At 36.2% G+C, this 17,313-nt stretch overlaps 1 protein-coding gene across 1 annotated transcript in view; it reads right to left on the minus strand.

Annotated features, from left to right (window-relative positions):
* Positions 1-17,313, minus strand: part of ASAP2 (ArfGAP with SH3 domain, ankyrin repeat and PH domain 2) — a gene marked incomplete at both ends in the record, with an annotated part of 92,466 nt that overhangs the window by 52,694 nt on the left and 22,459 nt on the right. Inside the window, 4 exons of the mRNA XM_081998004.1 lie at positions 285-334; positions 1,864-1,938; positions 10,828-10,973; positions 14,917-14,989. Of these exons, the coding sequence (XP_081854130.1) occupies positions 285-334; positions 1,864-1,938; positions 10,828-10,973; positions 14,917-14,989 (344 nt within the window). The remainder of the gene's footprint in view (positions 1-284; positions 335-1,863; positions 1,939-10,827; positions 10,974-14,916; positions 14,990-17,313) is intronic.

Consider the following 17,313-nt stretch of genomic DNA (forward strand, 5'->3'; position numbering starts at 1 on the left):
GCAAAGAGGTCTACCACAGACACTAACTGTCACAGTACACATACACACAAAAGATAATTTACTCATGAAGTAAGTTGTATATTACAGAATTTGAAATGATTGTGTCTATGCACTTGTTTTTTCACACAGCTCCAGTTTTTATGAAAAAAAGGGAAAAAAATGAAAAAAAAAAAAGAGCTCAGCTTCTCAGCTAGGACTTCTGGCTGGGACCTTAACATTAAATAATGACCTGTATAGATTTCAGTTAAACCTTTATTTAAAAAGGAAGTATAAAAGATACATACACTTTTGTTTCATAGTCCTTCCAAGCTTTATCAAAGGGTTTTTTCAGGTCCTGTCAAGAAAAAGAAAAAAAGTTATTTACACGAAAAATACTGTGGATCTAACAATGAAGACACACCTTGGCCATCTGCAGCACCTACTACAATAAGTAGACTCCACTGTTTCTTGAATAGCTCACCTAAGGATTATGTAAAAGCAATCTTGCACATAAGAAAAGCAATCTTGTACACAGAATTAATACACTCTTGTTTTTAAAAGCATCTCTAGGTTGCTTTTTACTATGCTTTATACAGCTCCATTCTACTCCTCAAAAGGTATAACTACATGTTATCCCAAGAGCACACTATGCAATTAATCAAATCAGCTGTTTTCTCATCGTTCCATCTCTGGCTCCACTGGAAAGAAGTGCCTGTCATGAGGCTGTGGTGTAACCTTGGCTAAGAACTTGATTCATCCCACTAAAGTTAAAGAAATCAATTTCCTACTGACTCAATGGGATTATAGGCCATACAGCTTGACATAACTAACTCTATGAGAATTTTGAATTAGTTAGGTTCCAACTTCCTTTATTTTTTCCCTCTGAAGCAGGAAATTTGGGTAGAATTAACAAGTTGTAAAATTATTTCGCTGATTTCTAAAAAAGCAGCGGTTGAAATTTTGCTGGAGTTCAAGAGATCAGCCAACTACAAAAAAATACCATTAACTGTCAGATGCTGGAAAAACTTTGCAACTACAGACAGCTAGTTATTTCAACAATTATAAAATTAATTAAAGCAGCGTTTGATTATTTTATCAAGTCAGGAACATGGGGCAACACTGTATTGTAATAAATGTATCTATTCTGACCTAGAAAAAGAGAAGAACAAGAGGAGTGAAGTGGCAAGGAAGCAACACAAAGATGATAAGCCCATCTTACTTTATCCTCCAGTAATTTACATAGAACATTTTTAGTCTATGTACATTTTTCTTCCTTCAGTGTCCTAGAACAATAGCTGCCAGTTGCTTCCTGTTTGCTCAGTAGTAAACGAAGCATAAGCCAAACAAGATTGCTGGCTATAGGCTTTGAAATTTATTATAAACATATCATCATTTGAGTCCTAAGTTGTTATTATTTCAAATAGGAAACATCCTCAGGGCACAAATACATCTCAGCTTTGTTAAGAAGAATCCTATGCTCATGCAGTCTAATGGATAATAATAATCCATATACTTCCAGGTAAGTTTAGAATGCTAAATAAATACATTAATAATGATCCATTTAAATAAAGTACTACCCCCCTCAACTAAATAAATATTTGTAAATTAGTAATTCTTACACCTCTTTCTCTGCTTATCTTCTACACCTCAGGGCTGCTTTTAAAGCTTCTCAAATGTTGTTTTGTATACGTAGTCAAAAGCATGCTGTATGTGAAACCACAAACAGAAGGGATGACTCAATTCACCAAAAAAAATTCTCTTGTTTATTAAGCAAATATATTACTTTAGTAACCCATGCCTGCCATCAAATAAGATTAATACATTGGCTAAATGTTTTTATTTATATATAAAATTATTGTTGGTGCAATAAGAAGATAAACATACCCCCTTTACTCCTTTCAGATCTCCCTTCAGCAAACTGTCCAATGGAAAAGTGATTATGTTGTTCATATTCTGAATCTATAACAAGAAAATTACATCAAAACATTTAATATATTTTAATGCAGAACGTACACTGTCTCAATTCATACATTTCAGAAAGTTTTACAAGGAAATCTTTTATTATTTTCCTTACACTACTTTATGAAGATGTTTATCAGTACAGCCAGTAATCAAAGATGGAGGCAACATGAGTTAATTAAACTTTACTCTGGAAACACTATAACCCAACCCAGCAGGAAACCTGTAGAATTACTTCTGATGATAAATATTTCACCCAACAGTGACTGCAAAATAAGACCATTAATTTTACATTGCCTCTTTTAATTCTTTAAATTGTATTAAAACAGTGATACAATTTGTCAGCATTTATATATTTTAAGTTCATCAGTATATTTTAGTCTTGTTTATTTTCCAGTCTCTTCAGACCTATTCCATAAAACATATCTGCTATTCTCACAATACATGGCATCTTACTCTGACAGAATTTATACAGACAAAGAACGCTGGCCTGTAAAAAAGCCACTATTCACATTTTTTCCACATATTCTAAAAAAGTAATACATCTGCCTTACTTACCTCATACAAACTTTGAAATAAGGATTTTATGAGGTCTTGAGTATGCAAGTAACTCAAGAGTAAACAAGTAAGCCACGAAAAAAACCCATAATTTCAAATTAAGACAACAGTAAAATAGTCATGGTTCTAGGTAAAGTATCCATCCAATAATATTTTGGTAAGAAAAAAGACTGAAGAAAGATGGCAGGAATAAGACAATAAGTAGTATACACCAGGAAAAGAAAGACTTCATGTCCAATCTTTTATGATCCAGGGAAAATATTGAAGGTATGGGCCATGACGTCAAGGCACAGATTTTAAACTGTTACAATTCAAATGGATTGCAGTGAAGAGTAAAAACCAGAGTATTTTAGAATCACACAGTGGAAAAAAAAAATCAGAATAACTTTTGCAGCAGTGTGGTGAAGGTTTTCTTTGGATGGATTTCTTTTTTTGATGTTATTGTTAGCTGTTCTTTTAAAACATGATTTTTTCAAGAAGCACTGAAATGCATATATGGAGATGGACTTCAAATGTTCAAAGTCCAGAAAGAACTTTGCATCACACAGCAACAAACTCCTGTTTCTTCAGGAACATCGAAGTCCCTTTTAGTGCAACCCATCCAGAGAAAAAAAGGACACTAACAGGAACTTCAGGAAAAAATATTTCCAATTGCGATGCTTCAGCCTCCCCAGAATGGAAAAACACAAAACATTATCACCCTACAGTTCACCTAATGTTCTAGCCTCACTAGAACAAACTCAGGGGTCCCATCCCCAGTGGCACTCAACAGTTGCCATTAAAACAAAGTAAGCTCCCGAACCCCATCCCCTTCCTCTTCAAAGCTTAAATGAATTTGCCTCTGCATGGGAAGGTTAAAGAAATACAGAAAATCTAGTCTTTTAAACTCTTACTACTAATCACATTTCCCCTCCTCCACTCTACTTTTCTTCCTCCTTAAAATGTTGCAGGATTCAATGACAGCCCTTTAGAATCAACAGGTTAAATTTCAACTCTCTGTGTTTGTTTTTTAAATAAACCTTATAAAAATTTAATAAGGAACATCTACACATGCTTAGCTGGCAGTGCTGGAAACCATCTACCTCGTAAGTTCTCAGCAGTACTACAACATCTGCATACCAATATAATGATGCTCAAAGTTAATAAAATTATGTATTGTAAATATAGGAGATAACTGAAAAGGTTTAAATCAGACAAAACTACAGTAAAAAAAAAAAAAACAACTTCTAGAAGAAGACAGATGAAACATGCACACCTATGGGTGTGCACATCCAGAATGGATATCCAGGTAGAGAAGCAGAAGAGGTCTCATCTAAGATATCATCCTCTGCAAAGTTTTCTACTTTGTTATTTATCTTTATTAGTATGAATAATTCAAATGTCTAACCTAAAGATCAATACTTTCATAGCTTCCATTTAATTATTCTTCAAATCCAGATAATTCAGCAAAAGCAAGAATAAAGCATTCCTCAAAAGCAGCCTCAAGACAACTAGTTTTTCCTTAAGTCCCAAAAGAAAAAATGTCAGAGCCTCAAATATTAACCCAGACATATTCATATAAACATCAGTCAGTCTCCCAAAACAGTTCTAATGTCTCCTAAAATTTCAAGTCATGGGGCCTGAAAGTCCATAGTGACTTTAAAAAAAGAATAAGAGAAAAAACCGAACAATCTTTTTAAAAGTTTGGAGAATGTTTGCCTATCCAAATTAATTCCTTCTGTGTGCTATCACCTGTATATTACTACCAGTCTATTGTATTCCCTATGCTCCTGTTTCACTTGCAACAAATGTAAACATACATAATGCATGAACTTGTCATTATTAACCTAGTTAGATGAATCATATTAGCTCATATTTATAAATCAGCAAGCAGGATATAGAAGAAAGATCTTACATGTTTTTTTCCCCCTCTTTCTTGAGAAGCTTAAGCTGAACTATTTAAAAATACAGATCCATTTTTGGCATGCAAAGCATTAATATGCTGCAGCTTCTACTCTGTGTGTATACAGGTAGGCAAAATGTATACAACTGCTTCTACATTTTGACTATTTTACATTTTAAAATATTCTTTAAAAAGAGACATGCACAAAGGTGCAGGAAAGCTTCACAGAAGAAACTTCTGTCAGAGAAACACCAGCAAGTTCCACATTAAAAATAAAAAAAAAGAAAAACAAGAAAAAAAAATAGTTGACCTGGTTTCCACTTCCAACACTGCTGCTTTGGCAGACTCACAGTTTTCCTCTGACAGCTTCCAACAAGGTATGATGACAGAGACAGGGTAATAAATTAAAATTTCCTAAGTTGGAGAAGGCTCAGAGGAGAAGAAGAAGAAATGGCAGGAGGGAGAACGTAAAAATAAACATGCATCTGCCAGAAGCGATGGTAGAGGCAACGTGCAAGCCAACATTTGCAAAGGTGAAAGAAGATTTTCAAGTAGTTGAACAGCCTATGGCTAAACACTGAAGTTCTTAGTTTGCCAGCCCTCCTGTTTATTTTAACGAGTCTTTTTCAGAACAGCTTCAGATAGTGGTGTCTGCAGTATTTCAATAGGTTTTATTGTTTTCTAAATCCAAGCAAAAGTTAAATACTTCTCTTAACATGCAGATAAACAAGAGTGGACCTTTACACATTTTAAATTTAAACTAAAATTCAGGCAGTTGAACAGCATATGATATGACTCCTATTGCCATTACTAAGTTCTACATGTAGTCCATGCACTTGCCTGTGGGCTTCTCAACCACCAATGAACTTGGATGTGCACAAGTGACAGTAGTAATGCCTGCTGACAAATCATTGTTTAAGCTATTTTCATTTTTTTGTGGCAAGTACTATTGGATTTAATACATTCCAAAACTTTTCCCAGTGATGCGAGCTTTAGTAGGACAATGCCAATTAACACAGCAGGGAGCAAGTAGAAATCAGAACATTTGCTATCGATGAGATGCAGTTTGTTTGTCTGAACTTTGAGCTTTTAGCATCTAACCCCAAGACTTCAGAAAATCATGTAACATAAAGACTTGTAGCACAAACTTCCATCTTTGCACCGTGCCTCCCTCTCACACACAAGGACACAACACTGCCTTTCCCCTGTCCTCACCTCCCGCCCTTCCTGCAGCGCAGTGGTGTGTACCATAGCACAAACCGTGTCCCACCAAGCTGGTGGCCAAGGTGGGACACCACCCACCACCCATGTATGTCGTAGGAAGAGTCACTCCAGCGAAGCAGGAGCTGACCACCGCTAAGTTGCCCACATGTGCTGCTGGCTCAGCCGCCTAGAAAAATGTCTTCGCTAAGATATTGGGTGTTGCCACCATGTACTACTTGGAAACAGCCTCTGTACCACCACTGCCACCTAAACTACAGGCTGGGAACTTCTCTATTAGGAAGCGCAAGCACAAAATACAGGCAATACATTTCTTAAAGGTATTCTTAAAAGCATAAAGTGTAGAATTTTAAAAGCGTAGGAAGAAAGAGGCTTGAGGTTATTCCCACCCATCCTCCTTGCCATTGGAGAACTCCCAATTGTACATTTTTTAATGTAGGTTAAAACACCTAAGTGGTAAGCTTCTACCGCTTCCTCTGGGACACTTCATCTAATGTTTTTCAGAGTGAGATCCCATTTGTATGCAATTCATTATTTTCCTCTTCCACAGTCACATAGTTATCTGGGAGCCAAACCGTACACTTCCAATTCTTCTAAGCTTTCTTCATAAATGAACCTATTCAAGCCCTGATCATTTTTTGTTACTGCCCTCTGAATTTCTTCCAGTTGGATCAATATCTTTTTGGCAAAGAAATAAAGATAAGATTCCAGGCAGAGCTGAACCCATGCCACTAGCAGGAATTATTACATCTTTACATGTGTAAATCAAACATTATTCTTATTTTTTTCCTCCCACCATTAAGCCAGTCCTTCTTTATGTGTACCAGTGAAAAACAGAAACACCACAATTTAAATCATCAAGCTTTACATATAATACTCCAACCTCAAATATGTGTATCTGTAGCTATTTTTATGCACTTAACTAAGATTAGTGCATAAATCCAAAAGCAAAATATGTGTTCTATGCTTTCTAAACAAACGATTCTATGATTCTAAGGTTCAGACACCAAATGTATTTTTAAAACCTTAGTCTGACCTATTGTCCCAGAACAAGAATTCTGGGCAGAAATTTCTTAAGTTCATTATGTACTACAGAAAAAATATTAGTATATTTTATTAGATAACAAATTCAGTTTTGTTATTTGTTAACTTTTACATTCAAGCAAATCTCCTTTCTTCTTACATTTAGAAAATGAACTATAACAGGAGCATATGGTCAGAAAAATATTATCGTAATTCTTCCATTTTTCCTGGCTAAAAATCCAAGGATTGTTAACAGAAAAACTTCTTACATGGAATCTCTTCCTCCCAGCTACCTTCCACAGAGTGGAAATATAAGATTCCAGTCCTCTCAACCTGGCATGTTTCATTAGTTTTAAATTTAAATAAATGAAAAAGAAGGGACAAGAGTATGTAGAAGAAAAAGAGATACAGAAAATGGAATTTGTTAAATAGCTACTTCATCTTCACAGATCAAATCCCTTTTCAAGGAGTGCTGACAAAGATGACAGGCAACTACAGATTTTATTTCTTCTTGGTGTAGCAATCTAAGAAGAGAATTTAAAGGAAAAAAATATTTAAAGTGCAAACATGTTGCAACGAGCCTTTCCTTGTCCTAACATTTTTTGTATTAAGACTCACACCTTTATTACTTGGCACTAAATTTATTAGGAAGACACAGTAATTAATGCTATAAGCAAGTGTCATACAGACCTAACCTACTCAGGAATTGTGGGTGCTACTATTCCGTCAGGAATTAGCACCAAGGTTACCATCAAGAAGCAATACTGTACATGCCACGAAAAATACCATGTTACCTCTGAAAATGCCTCTAGTATTTTCTGATAGTTCACTACTAAAAGATACATTGATTGCTCAATCTTCATAAAAACATTTCCAATCCAGAAGTTGTTAGAAGAAAAATTTGTAGCTTGATATTGGCAAGAGAAAAACAATGCACAGTATATCATAAACTGATCCAAACAATGCAAACAATGAGTTAGAAAGACTAAAGTGAGTAGTTATAATGATTTGATATACAGTAAATATCAATTTATAAAACACACCTTTAAGAGAAGAAATAAATCACCTCAAATGTGAAGAACCAAAATTGTTCAGGTTTTTTTTGAGTTATATGCACTATGTAAAAAAGCACACATAAAAGAAGCATAGTAAAACACATATAAAAACCCAAGACCTGACCTTTAACTTTCTATAATTTACAGTTGAATAAATGGATACCAAGAAAAAAGAACTTCAGATGTTAATGAAGTATTTTAAAACACTGATGCCTTGAGAAGGCCACGAAAACATCGAAGTCTTTTGGGAAACCTTTAAAAATATTAGGGAAAACAAGAACCTAAAACCCCTGCTGAACAACTTTATAGTGGCTTTCCTTTACCTTACTAAAGACAAGTTTAAGGAAAATTTTTTTGCAGAAGCACTTTAGAACTACAGCTCTAAATGCCACCCAGGCCAAGAACTGACAGAACACATCAGCTTCTAGAAACAAAAGCAAAATATATGACAAAGCAAAACTTGATAGTAGTCCTAAAGCTTTGCCAATGTTAATAGCTTTGGCATCTGTTCCAGTCTGAACATGTCTTCTCATTTCCTTGAACATTTCCCACTCATTTCAGCTAACATCTTCTGTGGAAACTCTGTGCCCTATGAAACTCCAGGGATAGGTCTATTTAAACAGAGTATCTTTCAGAATGGTGTTTGAACAGCAGCAGGTTGTATGGCTCTGGCTACATTTTTGATGAAACTATTGACAACCAAAATATGTTGGGTGCTACAAGGAAACCCCAGAGAAGATGGATGTTTTTACTGACAACGTGCTTAAAGAATTCAAAGTTGGATACTTCACAACACCCTGAGAATGAATGGGGCTTGTGTCATATATGGCTATGACTATAAAAAATAGGATCCCAAATTATTTCAGCTACTGTAAAGGACTTCTACACTAGTCAATATCCTTGTAATCTCTTAGAAAACTAGACTTCCATCAGTGAACTTATGAACAGGTTTTCAAAGTGACCAGTTACCAACAATTTATTCTAGTGGTATTAACTTCTAATAGGCAAAATTCCATAAAAGTGTGATTTGTAATTCTTTTAGAATTTTAGAATTATTATTTATAAATATGGTATTTTCAAGCAATAATGACGTTTACATCTTTTTTTCATATATATTTCTTCTGGAGGAACCTATTTTCTTAGACACCAAATTCAAAAGCCATTAGGTTCTTCTATTTCTTCAGTTTTCCTTTGCTCGTCAGGAGAAAATAAAAAATTTCAAGTCTCAACAGTATGATGCGTATTAGGAAAGAGCAGAACCTTACAGAAACATATCCTTCACCAGAGAGTATTTAAAAGAGTGGGTGACTATACTATCACAATGTAAAAATTAACAAAAAAAAAAAACCATTCATGTCCATGCAAAATTATTATTTGCTTCAAAAACAGAGCAAATCAGAACCATAAACTGAGAAACAGAAACATGACATAGCTACTATGTCCTGACATACCCTCTTCTTATACATACAAACCAAATCAAAAATACATAGTTGCTAGTGATAAAGCAATACACAGCAAAAATATTTAGAAATATTCCTTGGAGAAGAAAACAAAATGCTTATGTGGAGAAGAAAACATAATAAAAACATGCATCCCACTTCCTATAGATACTTATTATGTTTTTATTTTTCTTTCCAGTTTGTGGAAGAAAAGTTATTCTTGTCAGAAATATTTTTCAAAGATAGTAATTACTGTTTTTAAGAGAACAAATAGTTATGATTTTTGGTAAAATGGCAGCATTTTTTAGCTTCTAAAAGTCTTCTTGAAATAATAATACATTAAAAGGTTTTTCTGGGGAGGGGGTGCAGCTTTTAGTAGATTGCTTTCTAAAACCACTTAAACATCACATTTCCCAGATCCATTTAACTAATGAAGTCACCACATTGCAATTAATATATGATAGAAAGGGTTTTTTAGTCAACAGAAGGTATCAATTAGAAGACCCATTCTATTTCCCCTTCTATACGAGCAGTGTACCTCTGCATGGGAAATGCAGGATAACCTACTGACTCATACTCAATAAAGATGCCTCTTCTGATACGTAATCTGAGATAATATTTGTACACCTAGAGAAATTAAAATCAATATGACAAATATGAAATATATTTCACTGTTGATAAATACATTTGGGGCTAGATTCTCTCTCATCAATATCACGACTGGGTAAAAAGAGAGGACAGCATCAGGGAGTGAATGGGGCTGCCTTAAATCCCACCAGCTGGAAACATTCCCCAAAGAACTGATTATGACCAGCTGGCTGCAAACTACAGACATTTGGTCTAGACTCACAAAAGCATTTGATGTGTCTTCATGCCATTGATTTCAGCAGGCACAGAGTTTCAAATGCTTGTAGGAATCTGGGTCATCTCCCCTTCCTAGCCCCTGGTTTAAGAGTTCTGTCGTTTCAAGTAAATTTGGGACTTACTTAGTCATTGGAAAGCTCTAGCTGGCAGGATGTTGTCAGAATCTGCACCTTTTGTACCCTCTGACTAATGTGAAATTGAGGCTGAAAATTCTCCATTCATAATTAAAACTCCCATTCTTCCATTTGGCTCCATCCCATTTGGCTCACTTAAGAGTGCTTTTAGGCCTTACTGGCTTCAGCTGCAGGACTGGTCCCCAGTGGACACTATTGTCATTCTAGCATTATGTTTGATTTTGTTTTCCTGACTCCCTGCCCTGAGAAGCAAGAGACTCTCTTCCAGGGACACTAAAATCTCCCCTTACAAATACAAATTGAAAGTGTGAAAAAGTAAAGTAGAAGTAACATGAACACAGAGTAAAGCAAGTTGGGTTTTGCTGGTTTCACAATTTTAAAGCAATTTGGTATGTGTATTTCATAATACATATTATAACTACTTTATCGTGGGAAGCTTTTAGACATGAAAATTGTTGGAAGAGGGTTTTTTGTTAGGTTTGGTTGGTTTTTGTGGTGGGTTGTTATTGGTTTTGGTTTGGTTTTTGGTTTTTCTGAGTTTTGAGTTTTGCAAGGGCAACGGCTACAGCATGAGACATTTTCTTAAGATGAGAATGTTTTAAGTGGTTGCTGAAACACCAATTGTCTTCAACATGAAGAGCTGTTATAATTCAGAAATACAGTGTTTGTAACAGCCTTACAATTTCCATATGTTTTTCTTAAGTAATTCTTACCAAATTTTTGAAGAGTGCAGTTAATTCCTTTGTAAACACAGAAAATTTTAAAAACGCTGTTCCCAAATCTGGGTCATCCCTGCAAACACAGTTGCCTCCGAATTTCTCCAGTGCCTGTGTATACTGTTCTTCATTTTCCACGTGAGCTTCAAAAAGAGCAAAACATGAAAATATTCATCAGTAGATAAAAGGCTATTGAAATTATAATTGAGTTGTTTTGGTTTTTAAATGACTATTCAGAAGTTTTCTTGCTAAAAATGTTTACTTGATACAATAAGCATCTATTATTTATATTTTAACCCTGGTATGCCAGAAGTATGATGTATCTCACTAATTCTGGTTTACATGTATCTATCCACATGCTGTACAAAGGACAATGTGTCATTAAGACAAGACAATCATTTGACAGGTATCCACTCTAGAAAGACCTCCAGTATTTCTGCACCATACCGGAGACAGCATAACAATTCCCAGCTCCTAAAATGAACTTTTAGAGTCTTTTATTAGCACACTCTAATTTTAACCGTGCGCTGTTATGTTTAACTGTGTGCTGAACAAAGAAACAGAGGAAATCAAGTGTGTTGGCAGAGTACTGGATCTCTGCAATAGATCAAATAAGACTCCTGGGTCATCTTAGGAAATGGGACTACAAACCACATTGCAGATGAGGACAAAACCCATACCTATGATAGCTCTGCAATTCTGAGCAGCAGTGGGGATCTGAAGCAAATCCTAGCAGTCTGCATTTACCACAGACTGGTTCAGTTCTCAAAGCACTTTTTGTTCACAACTAGATTCCTTTTTGAGATAACAAAACCCAGAAGTGGTCCAGTGCTCAACAGAGACTGCAGGTTCTGAAACACTGTGTGGGCTGCACCAATGCAAGTTATCCAGCACACATCTGACATTTCTGCTCTTCAGAAGCTTTGAGCTGCACGTACTGGGGGGAGATGAAATCTAGCAAAAGCAAGTTCCCCTGATTCAAATGTAAAGGAAATCTGAGTGGCCTTAGTCTTAACTGCTTCAACCTACTGATTCACTTTTAGGACACCAGATTACTTGCTTGTGTAGACAGGCATGACAAGTCCCTGTCAGAGCTGGGGAATAAAACCAGAAGTTTTTCTGAACCCAAGCTTAGTGACCATGTTAAGCTTGAACACATGGGCAAAGCACACCAGGTTGGCCCTTATGAAAGTTAATGTTGCCTATTTCTTATTCTAGCTTTGGCCAATTTCTAATGCTTCGAAGGAAGTCAAGGAAAAAAACAACCCACACCCCAGAAAACAAATTACTTATTAATTCAAACAAAGACCCTTTCTTGGTCACTACAGGAGAAGAGCATAAACCCTGAAGATTATTTAGAGGATTAATCTGTTCAAACAAGCAATGATCCAGTTTCATTTCAGACCCACTTGTATACATCAACATATTTAATATCCAAAGGATTCTTGATGCAATGTCCTTTCTCCAAATCTCTATGAATTATTTATACAACCTGTTCAATAAACCTAGCAAGCTCCAACTTGAAAACAAGCCTGTCTGTTCACATTCCTATTCAGACAGCCACACTCAAGAACTTTGTTTCTCAAGTAGCTACAAATTTTCTTTTATTTCCAATATGTGAAACCAAAACCCTAGGGAACAGTGGTATAATATCCTGTAACTGAAGACTGTCGTAATGTACATGCGGAATTGAAGTTACACTAAGGGCATTCATTCTACAAGCTTCTACCTTGAACACTTGAATTTGCTGCCTGAAAAAGACAGTTTGCATATAACTATTCAATTTAAAAACTAAGTCCTAGTGTATCTAAACTGTATTTATGTTTCCTCAGCATCAAGAGCAGGGGCTGAGCACTTACCAAATCTTTTGCTACTTGAGCCGTAGGATGAAATAAGGACGCACAACTAATATTATTGTGTGAACAAACTTTGAACTGGCACAAACAGCAAAAACAGGACATGGCAAGTCATAACTCCACTAGTTCACACAGCTACCCAGTAAGGTGAATTATTTCCATATTGCTTTCTGCATTCTTACTGCTTCCTGCATCCAGCTTAGCATATTTGAACCCAGGTGAGGATGGAGGTCAGGGCACAATTCATACAGTAAGAAGAGAAGGCTGTCATTGCATGAAAACAAGGTGAAAAGGCCACTACTGTTAATTGTTGTAGTTAGGTGTGTAGTTGAACCACACTGACTTTTTACCTTAGGAAACAAGAGCTTTCTATTCTATACAGCATCCCCAAGAGTTTTCTATACCCTAGCATCCTAGGGACCATTCTAGATCTATGTATCAGATTAAAGGAAGCCAACAAACCAGCAGCTCAACAGCAGTTCTGAGACATTGCCCAGAATGCTGATGGTAGTTATTGCAGCAATACAATCAGCTGAGCTGGTACTCCACAAGTGCTTCTGAAGAACACAAAATGATATTTTTTCATGGAACCCTCCAAAATACTCTCTTTGCTCTATGGTTTCTTCCTGATGGATTTTAAAAGTTTATCTACAAACAAAAGCTTTGGAATCTATTTTAAAAAAGAAAAAAGAAACCCGAGACAGGTTTATTTTGAGGGTTTAGAGACTTTTCTAAAGTAAAAAAACTAAATTATGTACAAACTGGAGACAGTAACTAATCCTCCATAACGGTTTCTAAATTCACACATTAAAAAAACAAAGCCAAAACATGTATACTTAATACTCAGGGAACCCATATTAAAAATCCAATTACTGTGGTCTTATGAGTGCAGGGCCACAGTATTTGTTTTGTCAAAGAAACCCCAAGAACTAGTAATTAGCTGAGTTAGTGATATTTCTGCTGGTGGAAGAGAAAGCTTCCAAACCTTTATTGTCAGGATTGGGCAGCATGAATCTAAAAATTAGGCAAGGTACTGATAGCGCAAAAACTGTAGTGATTTGCTACGATGCTTTAACAAGTACACTGATTAAGAGGCATAGTCAAGCACCCAAAAAATTAAAAAAAAAAAAAAAAAAAAGAGAAAGGGTGCCAAATAAATATGTAACAGATGACACAGCTCCAGATGAATCTTAAACTGGACCCTCCACGATCCAAAGATAACAGCTTCATTAGGTTAGGCAAGAAAGAACTTCCTTTCAATTAGCTGATAAGAATTATACCACAACAGCACTTCTTCTGATAACCTTGTATCTGAACACCAACATGCCCACAAGTTCTGTCAGATATTGGTGGCTCTCCAAGGTTGCCAGGCCTACGTATTTTGCATATAATATAGGTTTTGCTAGCTCTTAATTGCTATGAACTGCAAAGTGAGAACAAAAGCCAACAAAATGCTGTTTCTTATCCACAAAAACAAATGCTGTTTCATATTCACAAAATGCTGCTGATCCACAAAAACAAAAGCTTCAGTTACTCTTTGAAAGAAGATAAACACACAAAACTCCATGAGATTGGCACACGTATAAAAATGCAAAGAGCAGTAGTACTTTGCATTTTTATCAACACTGTAAACAGATATATCTGACTTCGTGCGTTATGACAAAAAAAATTTGCAGCTCATCAGCTCTCTGGTCATGAAGTTCCCAACATACATAACTGGAAGCCACCAGGAAGGGTGAGTTTTCACAAAGCAATAGAGCCAATGTAGCTTCTTATCGCTGCCAGAGAGTAAATTCACCGCTCCCATGCCTTCAGCGCTCAACAGTATATACGCCTTACCATTTCAGGTGCTCATCTAATCCCAGTTAAGTTGATTGCACTGCATATGCAGCTTTATATGAGCTAAAAATCTCAGCTAGGGATCTACCAGGCACCAGGGGTGGTAGAAAGAGCAGGTAGCCCAGACCTGGGGGAAAGAGGAGAGCACAGCTTCCCCACTTGGTAGCAGTATGCTAGGTAGACAGGCTGAGCTACGGCAAAAAATTTCATCCTTACTGAACTCATGATCAGTTCATGATCATGAACTAGCAGCTAGTTCAAGGCTGCTATTTAAAATGTACATTTTTCTCTTCTCAGAGTTACCCATATAACTCTTTCCAATTCAGTAAGATGACTATTTAAATCCTCCAATTTCACCAATACAGACTACCAGGAATTACTATGTACTTACCCAGACCAGATATGTTTATGGCTTTGACAGATTTCTTCATTTTATAGAGAACAGTTCGGTCAACATCCAGAGCCTAAGACAAAAGAGAAAAATTGAATGTGAAATACTGGACTGTCCTCTGGTAAACCTATGCCCTGGAAACCTTTTGTAATTATAACACTATTATGTTAATTTTATTTCTGTAATTAATAAATTACCTGCCACCCCCATCCATACAAAGCCTGTCCCCTTGTCCACAAAAATGCATCTTTCCTCTTTTGCTGGTGACCAGTATCATGTAGGCCCAGCACCATCTAAAATGAAACTATTTACATATCTTCTTCCTGTTTTAAATTATTAAAAAAGCCTGGAACAGTTTTAGCCCATCGTATGTTCTGACACTGCTGAAGAAACAAGCAATATCACTCCCCCAGGCAGAATATTAAAAATGGAATTTCATTCCAGTTTTCCTGGATAATTTAGTTAGTTAATTGCATTCCCAACCATATGAACTTTCTCACTGCTGTGCTGAACAAAATAAATCACGTATCTCAAATATCTTTCATGCATTTCATCACTAGGCAAAGTTTTCACCAACACAACATAAAATTCAAGTTTAAATCCTGTCCAGAATATTCAAGCATTTATAACATATTTGTTTCAAAGAAAGAAGTGGAAGCAGGCAACCATTTTGTTTACGGAAACGAAATATGGGCAGACCCAAAAATGTACAATTTTTCCAGAATGAAGAAGCAGAATTATGGTATATAAACGATTTAAAGAAACAAAAACCCCAAACTTTGTGAAACTGCCAGAAAATTTAAGTATGAGTTCCAGAGATGGTGATGTCTTTAGAGCCCAGTGAAGAACAATACCAAACACTACAAATTATATTACACCAAGAACTGTTTAACATGATACATGCTAAAAAAGTAAACAAAAAGCACTAAATTCATTCCAGTTTTCATTCAAAGGATTTCAGTGAATCGCAGCTGCTACACATCTGACCTACATTGCTTTATTGTTAATAATTTGTATAAGAGAAATGATGCGGAAAAGGCAGTCCCTAGGACACTATCCAATTATTTTAACATAATGAATACAAAAAGAAATACTATCCCTTATATTTATGGGAGTATTCTTAAAATGAATTAGTTCAGACCACAAACAGCTGGTCAAAATCTTTGCAGCATTCCATGGAAACCAACAGATTTAGATGTTGCCTTAACGTTAACATTATAGTGTCATGGTACTGCTATATCCATTGGAAGTTTTACCTCCAGCATCTTTATAGTCCACAACTGAAATATATTAGCAGAAGTGCAGAGCCCTTTTCACCTGGAATTCTGAAATACAGAGGAAGGGAAAAAAAAAAAAACCATAAAAGTCACAAACAGCTCTAATCACCCTCTTCAGCAGTTTGAATTACATCCACTGTAAGAAACCTGTACACAGTGCGATCTCAAAGGTTAGATTAGTCACCTGTCTGGATGGGAGTACGGGAAGTAAACTCCCTCATCGTGCATTTGGTGATTTCTAAAAATAACCTCAGAAAAGCACCATCCTATCAGCTGACTACAGAGGAATGATAATTTCATCGACAACTGCATCAAGGGGCAATTACTGTCTTGGAGACAAAGCAAAAGGAATGTCTCCAACTACAAGCGTTACAAATAACAGCCCAAAGAGAAGGCTGATGTCCAGAGACTTAAAAGTTATAGATTCGGTTCACAGCTAAATCTCAGATTTGTGTGTGCAGTTGATAAATTATTTAATCTCTGCACCTCCGTTTGGGGAAGGGGTAGGAGGAAAAAAAGACGACAGTACTTCTTAAAAAAGAGAAGTGTTGGAAGGATAAATGCATTGGATGAATTTCAATGACCTACAGACTCATAAAATCTTCTGGCCCCTTACTGCCTCAGTCAGAAAGCACAAGTAAGGGAAAAACAGTAAGGGAAAAACTTTAAGTCCTCTTCCTCAACCAAAGTTATCATTTTGGTTTGCAACTTCTCTCAACCAACTCCTGCTTTCACTGGGATTACGCAGTAGAAGAGCAAACCCATAAGGCACAGCACAGCCAGGGTCCAACAGAAATGATAGCTAATGTCCCTAACACACCAGTGATGACAATTCAAGTATCTAGCTGTCTCAGCCAGCCAGTCCACATAAAAATTCAAAACAAGGATGACAGGGAAAAAAAAAAAAACACAGATAGTACTGAGGGCAACAGAACAAGCAAAACCTAAAGTCCTAATGTGGTGAAAATGTACAAGACAGCCAGTCCAGGCTTCCTTGGGTCCTCCCTTCTTCCCCTGCTTGCCTTTTCAGCTGTGCCAGTACAAGTGTTTGCAGGGATGCGTGGTAAACCTCAGGAGAGATTTGAACATAAAATTAACAAGGGGAAAAAATTATGCAAGG

The sequence above is a fragment of the Phaethon aethereus genome (genome assembly GCF_964289735.1).
Source record: "Phaethon aethereus genome assembly, chromosome: 3".
Taxonomy (NCBI): domain Eukaryota; kingdom Metazoa; phylum Chordata; class Aves; order Phaethontiformes; family Phaethontidae; genus Phaethon; species Phaethon aethereus.